A 12,899-nucleotide genomic window follows, 5' to 3' on the forward strand; every position below is an offset into this window, starting at 1 on the left:
CCCCTCCCTCTTTTCTCACTTTTCCTTCAGTTCCCCTCACCCCCCAAGTTATAAAGTTTATTTCCAACATAGTGTCTAGTGAGTATCACTGTTGTATTGTTCTCTGTCACTGGGAATCTCTGCAAGCTTTTACAAACCTCTCCCCACCCCCCACCCACAGTGAGATTTTACAGACTTTTGATGAGGCTGCCTCAGGCAAAGCTGTCCCTCCTTGGGGGTCCTCCTCCACCAGGACAGGGCTGCCTTTCCCTGGGCAGAGATGGCTCTCCCTAGGCAGGGTTTTATTTTCCACCAGGGATGGGTGGTACAAGGGAATCAGATTCCTTTGCCTTGTTGAAAGATGACATGTGTTACCAGCCAGCTGCTTCTTCAGACAGAGCACTGTTGGTTTCTCACTAATTTTCTTCCATGTTCTACTTCCCAAAGTTTTCTTTGAAAGTAAAGATCTTCCAACATAAGCACAAACTAAGCCAATCCATGTTCTTGCCTAAGCCAGATATGATGGAATTGACAATCACACAACAGTTCACAGGGGGAACCAACTTGCCCCCCCCAAAAAAAAATAATGATTGGGAAGGTTATAAACATGAAACTGGTTAAAGTGAAACACAAAATGTTGATATGGTTTCAGAATACTGATTGAACATTTTACTTGTGGTTTGAGTAGGAGCAGAATTTGATTATGTCATGAATAGTAGGGAGGATATTCTTTCCTTTTCCAAAAAACTACAAGGAACTCCATCACTAATATCTCTCTCCTAATTTACAGCATCAGTACAGAAATTAAGAAAATTGACCTTCCAAACCTTCTTTGGTTATAATTCTGTTTGTGTTCATAAAGTCTACTTACTATAAAAACTAAAGTAAATCAGAGAAAATTTTATTCATTTTATTATTTTCTCCACACCATACAAACCATGCTATTACTTGGGTGCAAAATTTTCCACTAAATCTTGTCCATTTGAAGAAAGACCATGAACAGCAGCAGTTTTTGCTAGATAAAGCATTGTATCTGTATTGAAAAACCTTGCTGAAATATCCAACAACTACATACAATTTGTGAAATACAAATTAATATAATTATGAAGCTAAGTTGTTGGAGTAGAACACATAATTTCCTGAAATGATTATGTAAGCCCAGATATACTACATAATTCATTTTAAGGTTCAAGTTTATTTTATTGTATTTCATTTTGTGAAGTTTGAAGAAAAATTCCTTCCACTTGTTTAAAAAATAATTTTGAAGTGTACAAAGTTCAAAATGTGAAAAGTGTGGTGTCATAGAAACAATACTATACAAAGATGGGATAGACTTTTATGATAAAAAAAATCCTTGTCATTGCTACATATTCCATCCTGTGATCTCATAAATCAAAGCTTTTAACTGTCTAGATTCATATGTGACTGTATTCTTTCCAGTATATATTCTATCTTCCTCCAGAGGTTGCTCTATAACAGCAGGTATATTTCTGCCAAAAACTTCACAATGCTCTAGAAACTGGACACATTCTTCAATAACATTGTCACAAAGCACTATCATATGCTTGGACATGTTTTCTAATAGGGAGAAGAAGCATCTTTTGGCATAATACCAAGTATCAGTTCCCAGTTTTTTGTTGTAAGGTTCCAAGCTCCTGATAATTCGAGAAATGCCAAAGTCATAATTTCCTTTGGCACAATAAAGTGTTCCTATCACCAAATTCACAATGCAGAGATGGTAGATTTTCTTGTCTGGGTCATCATAGGACAGGTGCTCTTCTTCCTTTTCAATCTTCCTCATCAACTCCTCAGCTTCTTCATTTTGACTGGTCATAATGTAGGAAACACAGAGGTTGGCTAACACAACAGCACTGACATTCAGGATGTTATCATAATGCTTCTTGACTATGGGCTCATAGAAACCAATGGCTTCTTTGTATTTGTCTTCCTGCATGAAAAGAATATGAGCCACATTCAACTTCCATACATCATGTTCATTACAGAATTCCACGGATTTGCGGAAGATCTTCTCCACCATTGAATAATTTTCAAGGTTCCAATAGATTTTTGCCTGAGCCATCAACACAGGAATGTACTTCTCAAGGGCATCATCATATTCAATCAATGCTTTTTTGACAAGGTTTTCATCTTTATTGTGTCTTGCTTCTTGTACTTGTTTGGTGAGTCTCTGGAGCTGCTCAGTCAGCATCCCTGCTAGCCCATCAAGCTTAATGAAAGCCTCTTCAGGAGCTGTCTGGCAAGTGATCATTGCATCCAAGAAGTCATAGAGATAGGGTGTGAGGAATTTATAAGTGAGATGCGCATTCTCTGCCAGGACATCTGCTGCCAGATCAAAATACTCATATTTACAGTAGAGCAGTAAGAGGTTGCCAAAGGTCTCTGGGGGAAAGGGATTCTGTTGCAGCAAAAACTGTAGCTTTTCAAAGCCCTCTGTAGGCCTGGTGTCCATGTTCATGAGTGCCTGGTTGTGCAAGGTCACAGGGTCCAATTCCTCTTCTGCCCTAGGGGGCATGTCAGTGAGGGCTTCCTGAGCAGCATCAAAGTTTTTCAGCTGGTATTCTATGGCTGCCTTGAGGTTGAAGGCTTCCACCAGAGCAGTCTGGTGGAGGACTGAGGTGTTGCCCACACTGCGAACATCGATGCCCTCAGTGGTCATGCCCACACCCAGCTCTGGGTGCTGGCGAATACCTCGCTCAATAATGTTGGCAATGTGTTTAAGGGCAGGACCATAGTGTCTGTTGCTGTAACATGCCAGAGCTAGATTGTAGGACACATCAGGCTGGTAGCCTGAGGCCTGCAGGGCGGCAAAGAACTTGGAACAGGCAGCTTCATAGTGTCCCTCCTTGTAGAGCAAACAGCCCAGGTTGACCTGGCCATCAGTGTCATTCTCGCCCCCTCCCTCCTCTCCAGCCTCCCCACCCAGCAGCTGCTCCACCAGGCTCCTGGCCCCTGGCAGGTCTCCCTCACTGTACTTGATGGCAGCCTGCAGGCGCAGGACCCGGTTGTGGTAGGCCGGGTTGTCGAGGAGGAGGAAGGCGACGCGGGTGGCCTCTGGGTAGAGGCAGGCCTTGTACAGGGCCTGGGCCTGGTACAGGCGGTACTGCTCGATGTCGGGGTAGAGCTGGCCGAGCTGCTCATAGCACTCGGCGGCCAGGGCGAACTCCTGCAGGCGGTAGTAGCAGTAGCCGAGCAGGGAGAGGCCTGCGCGGCTCTTGGGGCTGCGCTGCAGCTCTGCGCTCAGCAGCTGCACGGCCTCGGTGTAGCGGGCGTCGCGGATGAGCCTGTACACCACCGCCGTGAACTCCCTTTTGGGGACCTGAGCGCCATTTTGTAGGGCCATACTGGCCAGTTTTGCTGTGCGTCCTTGTTTCCAAGGCAACAAGACAACCGGAAATGGAAGTATGTACTGATGTTACTCTGGAGAATTAATAATGCGCTAGGAAAGAAAAGGAATCCTTGGCCTGCGTTTCTCTTTCTTGCTGTCTGTCAGAAAACCCCTGATTGTGTAGTGACAGGGGTGGGAAAGAGAAGCAAATCCTCTGGACTGTTCATATGCTGAAGCCATGTTTGTATATGTACCTTTTAGTTCACACTGCCCGTTGGGACATAGCAGCCATTCATGCTAGAGGCATGAATGCTAGAAGCATAGTCTTTGCTGGAAAGACAGCCCTGGGGGTGTGTTATGTCATGTGTCTCTCTTCCAGGCATGTGTGTGTGTGTGTGTGTGTGTGTATTGTTTTGTGTTTTGCAGATAGCAGAGCGACGTTTAGACTCCCCCTTGTTGTTAAAACGTGGTCATCGACAGTAAATGACATGCCTCCTAGATCCAGGGTCTGCACAAATGATCATTGCGTTCATTGATGCTTATACATTCTAGGTTTGTACCAATGGTATTGTTTCACACTGTTTCAGTGATAGGATCTGGGTGAAAAACATGATTTATATCCTCAAAATCTCCCTATAATTATCTGTTATGGTCACAAGAAAGTACATTTTGTGAGAGAAAGTCTTTTCTGGCAAAGTGGAATGTCTCCAACTTATGCGCAACCACCATTTTGTACTTAAATTTCTTGGAATTGCTTGCTTTTTTGTGGTAAGGGACTTTTCATTGATATTTCCAACTTCCTCAAACTGTAAATATGAGCTGCACCTTTCTTAGCAAACTGTGATCCTTTGCCACTGCTAAGGTGAAAGGAATGAGTACTCCTCCCAGAGTACTTTCTAGCTCTCACAGAGTACTTTCTAGCTTTCTTGATCCACTCCACCCCACCTTCACCTGCTAGCCAATGGCAAATAGAATGTGAGCCTGACTCCTAATAGGGAGAAGGGGCAGCACCACCCCTTGCATTAGGATAAATCTTAGCTGACCACTGACCTGTATGTGCCTGCTTGACTGTGAGTAGAGTGGCTAGGCACCCTTCTGTGCAGAAGGAAATTGCCTTGAGGAGATCTCCTTTGTTGTATGTCTGTTTTCCAATACCAGCAGGTTGCTACATCCAACAATTTTGTGAGAGAATAGTTCTGTTACTAGCAGTTCTTAATTGTGGTTATTTCCAGAGGTTGACTGGTAAGAAGAAAAATATGCTGTGACTCCTAACAAGTATTAGAAGAAGATCAATTTTAGATCAGTTCTAAGCATTTTTCTATCCCCCTTTTTATAAACATATTACTAAATATGTATTACTGACCCTGCATTCAAACTTGACTATATCCAAAACTTTTGTCCTCTAACTTTACCTCACAATAAGAAGCTAATATCTTCTGTGTTTTTCATTGTGTTAATACCTAAGATAAATGTGATCAAAATAAAAGCATAATATAATATAAAGACTTTCATGCAACCCTTTCGACTGTCTTTTAGATAGTATTGCTTCCCATAACTATTTTCTTATTAATTGCACAGGCAGCACCAGCCATAGCATATCCACTCTATTATAGTCCATTTATTTGCGATTTTAGTAGCCACCCTCCAATCTGCATATTGCTGATGAAAATTGTGTGGGCTAGGAAGGTTTAAAAGTTTATGTAATTTTCTCAACTACTGGTAGTTAGAGGAGGAAACATGATATAAAACAGCTAAGTTCCAAAGGAAAGAGTTGAATAGTTAATAATTCAATACATGTATCCCCTGTACATTGGGCCTAGGTTTTGGTATGATGGGAATTTTGTGGGTTTTCTTTTCCTCTTTAGCTTGGTGTGGACCATAGACTTTGAAGTTCCATGCCTCAATTCCAGATTCAAGCAGATGTTAGAAAGTGAGTATTGGGAATACTACTAACCACTTAGTATTGGAAGGAGGAAACTTCAGTAAAGAGGCAATAGTTGGTGGCATATTCAGGCTTCCTATTGCTGAGAACTGGCAGTTTTGTATTCCTGGGTGGAGCCAGATAAGGAGCATCTCAATATGTCAATATCAAGAAAGGAACAACTCTATCCATTTCAGAAGATTTAAAGAGACTTTGGCTCATCCAAAGTCCTGACATAAGGCAGCTGAATTCAACTCAATCCTACTCTGAGGCTTCTGACAACTTTATCTCTTAGTGCACCTACTCTTTTAGGGCTTTAACTCAACAGAAGGTTGGTGGAGGGCTCTGACTGGTGCTAATGTCTTCTTCTTTATGACTAGGCTCTCTGCCTCACAATTGTCTGTTGGAAATGTGAACCCAGCAGTTTTAAATACTTGTGCATGGACTGTTCTTTTTAGTAAGATGATATTAAGGTAAGATAACAAAACAAGAAATTATACTTCATATCTTTTGTGTCTCTGTAGAGTTGTATTTATACCATGGAAACATTTAATTCCAAATGACTTTAAAACATGCCCAATAAAAGGACTATCTACTATTCCCAATTTTCTTTGATCCCTGTAGGAAATCAGTTCAGGTTCTCCTCTTTGTGTTGGCACCATTCTGTGAGCATGGCAGGAGATGCGGGCAAGAAAGTGACTGTCTATCTTCCTTATTTCATGGGATGCTGCTCCAGAGGCTTGGCTTGAAAAAAGCAGAAAAATCAGCTTAGACAGCTGGAGGGCAGGGTCATTTATGAGTGCACCAATCACACTGTGAAACTGGCATGAACATTACTGTGCTGTGAGAGACTCACTTTTATTTAGTCTGATAGGTAGTTGGGGAATAGATTCTTCATCCTCCTCCTCCTCTCCTCTTCCTCCTCCTCTCCCGCTTCCTCCCCTTCCTCCTCCTTCTTCCTTTTCTACCTCCTCCTCCTCCTTCCCCATGTGAAGAGTAAAAAGAAGACTTTTTTCCCCCTACAATGTTAAAATTTATTGAATAATAAAAAATTCACAAGCGATCTAAATTTCATTGGTGTTAATTCGCCGATTACTACTGAGGTCACTTGATTGCCTGATCTGCTAGAAACACAGACAAAAAGAGAACTTTTAATTAAAGATAGAAATTCTCAAAAGTGATAATCTAGGTGAAAAACTATATAAAGCATCATTTTTTGCAATAGAATCCTAAAAATTTGGAGTATATATATCAAGAAAGTGTAGGTAAGTATTTAGTGGTTGTAATGAAGTGAGTTAGAGATTTGTAGAAACAAATTAGTGATTGAGAAAAATGGTATGAGATTCAGGGTGGATTTTGGTATAAGAAGAAGGCATGTGTACCATGTTGGAGAGTTTCATTTACACAAAACTCATAGAAGCTAAATGTATGATGTTTGCTTTCGAGCATGCTTATGTTCTGCATGCCAAAATACAACATGATCTGCTTCTATGGTCTATCTGCATGTATAATGTATTTAGCATTCTCTCTTGCATCTCATTGGAAATCATATTGTCTTATGTATACTGAAAATGCGAACACCTCCTATAGGCAAACATTGTTAATTCATGAATATTCTAATCACATCTGTGGGCAAACATCATCCTTGGTAAAAGGAAGTTCTTATGCACAAACCATTTTCCAGTTGTTACTTCTTTTTCCCTTTGATTCCAGAACAATATCTTTGGGGTGGCCAGTATGAAAGCAGTTACACTGCCATACATACCTCAAACCCCATCTCCCTCTGTGAACAGGAAAAAAAAGCAACAATAAATTTTTCAAATTGCAATGTAGCTCACTGACTTTTAGCAGCATCTGTTCAATCTTTCAGGACTTTTGGAAAGATGGTTTACTGAATCAACATTGGTAACATTTATGTGTGGATGGTGAGACACAACCCTATTTGGAAGTCTCCTCTCATTGGCAGTTTGACTTTTATTAATATTTTAACAGATTTCCTTCTTGAATATGCTTTGCTTTCAATCAAGTAGCGTATATTTTGGATTTATGATGCTACTGTGTGAATTAATCAAGAAGAGCACAATAGCATTATGGTTTATAACAGGGAGTAGCAGAGAAAGCAAAACAGCGGATACAGGAATTTTAAAACAACCAACCACCCATCCAAAGAGCTACCCTAAGTCCCTGTGTTCGTGTAGTTCTTCTAGTACCAGGCCCGCTTTGCCTAATTTCCCTCATTAATCCTCACAAGCCCTTCTGTGAATTAGATGATTCTTATTGTGAGCCTCACTTTAAAACTGCTTACTGCGTAGCACAAAGAAGCCTGCAGTTGCCACAGCTAGCACTGGTGATTCCTCCTATTGGCCAGTAGTGGGCCACACTGCACCTCTTCCCTCTGTCCCTAGGTACCTCCTCACCAGTCATTTGAATTGGCTTTGGATCATTTGCTGCCGTTTGTTCTAATAGAACAGGCACAATGGTGTAAGAATTTTAAAGTTTAAGCACCGAAGCCATTGTGTAATTGTATAGCGTCATTGTGGCTGGCGGCCCTGCATTGATGCGATCCCCCAGTGTAATTGCCCATGCAAATTTGAACACTGTGCAACTGACATAGGAACCCAGCTTTTGGCTGCAGACTCTCTTACCTCCAGAAAACCTTCAATGATTGGAAGAACCTTTGTCATTTAAAAATTACTGTCCCTGTATCCTGTCACACAGGCAAACATCACAGCTCACAACAGGCTTAATGGGCTAAACTAACAGTCAACATGTAAATGTATGCTTCCTCCTTTCAGCCCTTCTCAAAAGAAATAACAATTATTCCAGAGCTTTAGCTAAACATTAAGCATTTTATTAAAAACAAAGACTTTTAGGTCTCTTAAACAGTTTGTTTCAAAACCATAATTTATTTGGAAGAGCCAAGCAGTGTTTAATATAGTGTTCTTGAAGGAAACATCAGCCTGGGAAATCTACACAAAGGGAATGGCTCAACTGAAGACATATATTCCTTCTTTTGTGTAAACCAATAATAATTAGAAAGAAAGTCAGCAGGGGATCCACTTTAGATTATTATACATCAAAATAAAATAGAAAAAGCAATATTCCCCTCAAGGGAATGAGACTCAGCAAAACCCAGTCTCCTGTTTCCACATTATGCTGTTTTGTTTAAAATGATCCAAACACGATTCAGATCTAAAGCAGAATAAAAATTAAGATTGCAATACACAATTTATACACATAAAATGAGCACAGATAAATGATGGCTTCAAAGAACACATTTTACACAACAAGTAGTTTATCTACTTAATAAAATGAACTTATTTTTGAACCAGTGTATCCATCCAATGACATTGGGGTAGATAAATGACCAGGTAAACAACTTATATTTAGCACTGCTGAGAGATTAGCAAACATGCAAGGATACTCAAATTAAATTATAAAAGATGTATAACACAAAATTGGTAGCCAAGAAAAAGACAGTGATATACACAATATAAGTACAACATCGGACTCCACTAAGTCTAACTGCTAATCACAAAATCCTCCAGACCTAACCCTTTCTGTTTCTGCCATCTATGTGCTTTAGTCCATTATTGTTCACTTAGGAAGTTTACAGAATTGTGATCTTCTAGTGGCCAGACTTCACCTTTACATTCCTGATACATTTGAGTTTGGGGAGATCTTTATAACACACTGCAGAATAACAATTCAGAATGTTATGTGGGAGCACATAATGAAACTTTACTCTAGTGGCACTGCCAGAGATTTTAGGATCCCAAATTAGGCTTTGTTCATTTGCTTTAGTGAATTCCTTCTGTGTTTTCTTTTTTGCCAAGCCAAAGCATTTTTCTTTTTTTTTAAATTTAAATTTAAATTTTTTTGTGAACATACTGTAAGCATTTTTCTTTATATTAAATATTTTTTTCCAAATATGTTTAGGTTTCTATCCTGAATGAAGGAACTTGTTTCACAGTGTTATTGGAGAATACTTTTTTGTGTCTTTTTGTAATTTGTAAGAGTCAGTGGGAGAAATGATTTAAAAGTAATTGAGCCACAAAGTAAATTGAGTTGACTCAGTTCAGTGACCTAAAGTGGATAAAATATGATTTATATCTCCCTCCCTCCTTCCTTTTCTTCCTTGCCTTCTTTCCTTTTCTTCCTTGCCTTCTTTCCTTTTCTTCCTTCCCCTTCTTTTTCTTCCTTCTCTCCCTCCATTCCTCCCTCCCTCTCTTCCTCACTCCTTCCCTCTCTTCCTTCTTTTGTGGTCCCTCCCTCCCTTTCTTCCTTCTTTTGTGTTACCAGGGATTGAACTCGGGGCCTCACACTTGCCAGGCAGGTATTCTACCCATGAGAAACCACACCACAAGTCCTTAGGCTTTTAGTTTGTTTTCAGGTTGAGTCTTACACTAACTTTGCCTGAAATGAAAAACCTTTAACCTGTCTCTTTACCCAACCCCTGTAGCAGGGACTATAAGTGTATACCACCAAATCTGTCCCAAAGTATGTAAAAACAACTGAATTCCAATAACATCAATACAATAATATTTCACTAATAAAAGGTTTTAAACTTAATATTAACAAAACACATTTGCAAATATAAAATACCTGAATGTATAGGTATCTCACATTGAAGAAACCATGAAAACAGAGGCAAATTAACTTTTCTTGACTTATTTTCTAAATTTACTCTAAGTTAATGAATATTATTTATTAGATATTGTGATATAAGATAATCTAAAATTATTCTGAGTGAATAATATATGTGTATTTTAAAAGCATATTGATCATATTTTTGTAATCTCTAGAAGTAGGTTTAGACACATTTAGAACAGGATTTTTTATATCTAATATCTATATATCTTTACATTTTGACTTTAGTGAGAAGATGACCTCTTTAGATTTGTTTCTGTTTTCTTTGGGAATACAAGTAAAAATTGTCTGAAGGAACTTTTAAAAGCAAAGAGCTTGGTTCTTTCATGTGAAAACTGAACAAATGTCAGTGCTTTTATTAAACAGATAAAAACCTGAGACTTGTTGAGTCCCAAGACAACAAGTCTAGCCAGTGGCCAGATAGGATAGAGTCCTGGTCTACTGTGTGTTTGTTGGCATTTTTCACAGTATGCCAAGCTGTCTTTATGTGTTAGGATTTCTGGCTGCATTGTAAATTGTGCATATGTTATTTACATACTGAGTAGTATGAATAAACATCAGGTCTGGAAAAAAACCCCACAACTCATAGAAAAAAATAAGGTGAAATCATTTCGACCATAAATGCCAAGAGACTTGAGGAAACAAACATACTGGTTAAGTAGAAGTTACAAGAAGCCTCACATTTCCAATGCATTCCTCCGATAGTGAACACTAATGACAAGGATTGGGGAATTTTCTTCTTCTCTATTATAGAAAAGTGGAAAATAGGTAGGGATACTCACACATACCTCACATTCTTGGGAAGTTATAAATTATTTTACACAGGGATTAAAAATATCTCAAACTCTCAGGAGGTCAACCTCAAGGTTATTGGACCAAGAGGCTGCCACTCTCTTTTTACCACTTTGTTGTCGTGAAAAAAGACCCCTAGCATTAGTCAGCAGTTTCTAAATCTTGACCACCCCCCCGCCTCCCCAATAGGAAAGATATCTCAAGACAGGAGAAATAGATGGAGGCAATTACAAACAGTCACTTGATTGATGGTTGACATTGTCAGGGCTCCACTGTATGGCAGATTGCAATGGTGTTGAACTCCCCTTGCTACCAGTGGAGGTTGCTATTGGCAACCGTGCAGTGAAGCCAATAAAAAGGCAAGAAAATGAGAGGAAAACTCAACCTTAGTGGAATCTGTAGGGTTTGTGCTATAAATTATGTTCCTTTTAGCCATATGCAGCATCAACATTCAGGACAGCTACAGTGCTTGTAGCTGCCTGCAGGTTCTGACAGACCCTGGGTCCACTTTTATCATAAAACACATCCTTTAAAATTTTGCCATAGATGGACTGGCATCATTTGTCAGGCTATTTATTTATTGTTGGGGAGGACAACAGATGTGAGCTCATCGCTGCCTCACATAGACTGATTTTTCAATTCCCATTTGTGATATAAACATGATGTGGCATAATACCCAGGAACACCTGCAGTGTTTCTGAGCAGCGGACACATGATGATCTCACAGACCAAGGGCTGTTCTTAGCTCCACCCATCCTTTGTTCCTTACCTGAAGGAGGGGAGACAGCCCTGCAGAAGCTATTTTCCTTTATAGCAGAGTGATTCAGAAAACTGGCTTAATAAAATCCATAAATCTGAACAACCTCCTCTTACCTGCTCTGCAGAGGCAATTTTTCCTGCACTCATTTTCTCCCCCAGTGTCTCCAGTCTTCCCTGCAGAGACAGCTGTAAAGGGTATCTAGGAACATTATTTTTTAGGACTCCCACTCCTTTTTCTCCTTTGTCAACCCCCTTCCTGCCAATTCTCTCTCTTTCCTGCTCAACTGATGATAGGATTCTGCACCTTCTTTTTTTTTTTGGTTGGAAGTGCCATTTTTCTTTGTTTGGATTGACTTTCACTTTTCCTTTGGCAGTTCTCTTAACCACCTGCCTCAGCTCCCATCTCTCCTGTGTTGGTCTTCCTATTTGTTTCTTCTTCCTTTTCTCTCCTTTTACTTGGTTTATATTTTTCTTTTACTTTCTTGCTATAACAATACTACTTCTCTACAACTGCCTGCCCCATTCCTACCTTAATTTCTGTCATGTCTTTTTCATACATTTCCCAAATGTCTCCTCTGTGTCAAGAAAGTGATGTTCCTTGTAGAGGTTGGTCTCAATTTCTTTACGATTTCAGTAAGAAAGTTAATAACTGATACTGATCAGTAAAAATAAGAACAGCAATGTTTTCTGGAATGAATCTCAGTTTTTATCCCATCCAGGAATTTTCTGATTTCCCAGTGTTTCTTTGTGGAGTGCAAAATATATAATCAAGTAGATGAAGATTTGAAGGGCTCAGGGTCCCTTAACCCTTCAAACAGAAGACTAGTTAGCCTTTAGATGTCATATATTTTGAGGATTCCTTAAAAGATTAATTTGACCAGAGATTCTAAATATTTCTCCAACTTGACAAATGAGTTCAGTGACTTGTCCACAGTCATCCAGTCAGTAGCTTCATAGCTAGGGATTGAGGTCCAGCTTCTAGTCACATGTTCTTTGGGGAAAAAAACATAGTATGTCTTCAATCTCTCAGGCAAAATGAGCAGCAAAGCAGCTTTCTAGTTTATCTGTTATAAACTTGGCTTCCTATAGAATATGTGTTTTCTGTCTGGGGACTTATTTCTCCACTTTCCAAGCATTATTTCTTAAACTTAAGGAAAAATGTAAAATTGGGGATCCTTGTGTTTGTCTTTAAGATGATACTGGTAGTAACCTTAAATTTGATACTAAAACATCACTAGGAGGATTGCATAACCCTGCTGGTCTTGTGAAATATCTCTCAGGATTGGTGATAGTTCTTGATGTTAATATGTCATTTCTGGTACATTCTTACATAGATGTCCATTCATCTTTGACTTAATTAAATAACCTATTCTTCCTAGGGAAAAAAGCTTAATCTACAATGAAGGGTGGATTTTAAAACTCTTAAAAGATAGACTATAATCTCATCAGATA

The 12,899-nt window shown here is 39.4% G+C and overlaps 1 protein-coding gene across 1 annotated transcript; it reads right to left on the minus strand.

Moving 5' to 3' along the window:
- Positions 1 to 1,342: 1,342 nt before the first annotated feature.
- LOC105994800 (tetratricopeptide repeat protein 30A2-like) lies at positions 1,343 to 3,340 on the minus strand. The gene has a single exon (XM_013028446.1). It carries the CDS (start codon positions 3,338 to 3,340, stop codon positions 1,343 to 1,345), a length of 1,998 nt encoding a protein of 665 aa, XP_012883900.1.
- Between the last annotated feature and the right edge of the window lie 9,559 nt (positions 3,341 to 12,899).

This window comes from Dipodomys ordii, unplaced genomic scaffold (assembly GCF_000151885.1).
Source record: "Dipodomys ordii isolate 6190 unplaced genomic scaffold, Dord_2.0 Scaffold5, whole genome shotgun sequence".
Lineage (NCBI taxonomy): Eukaryota > Metazoa > Chordata > Mammalia > Rodentia > Heteromyidae > Dipodomys > Dipodomys ordii.

Bases quoted from the DNA above. Each gene is read 5' to 3' on its own strand.
- LOC105994800 (XM_013028446.1), bottom strand. From the start codon at position 3,340: ATGGCCCTACAAAATGGCGCTCAGGTCCCCAAAAGGGAGTTCACGGCG.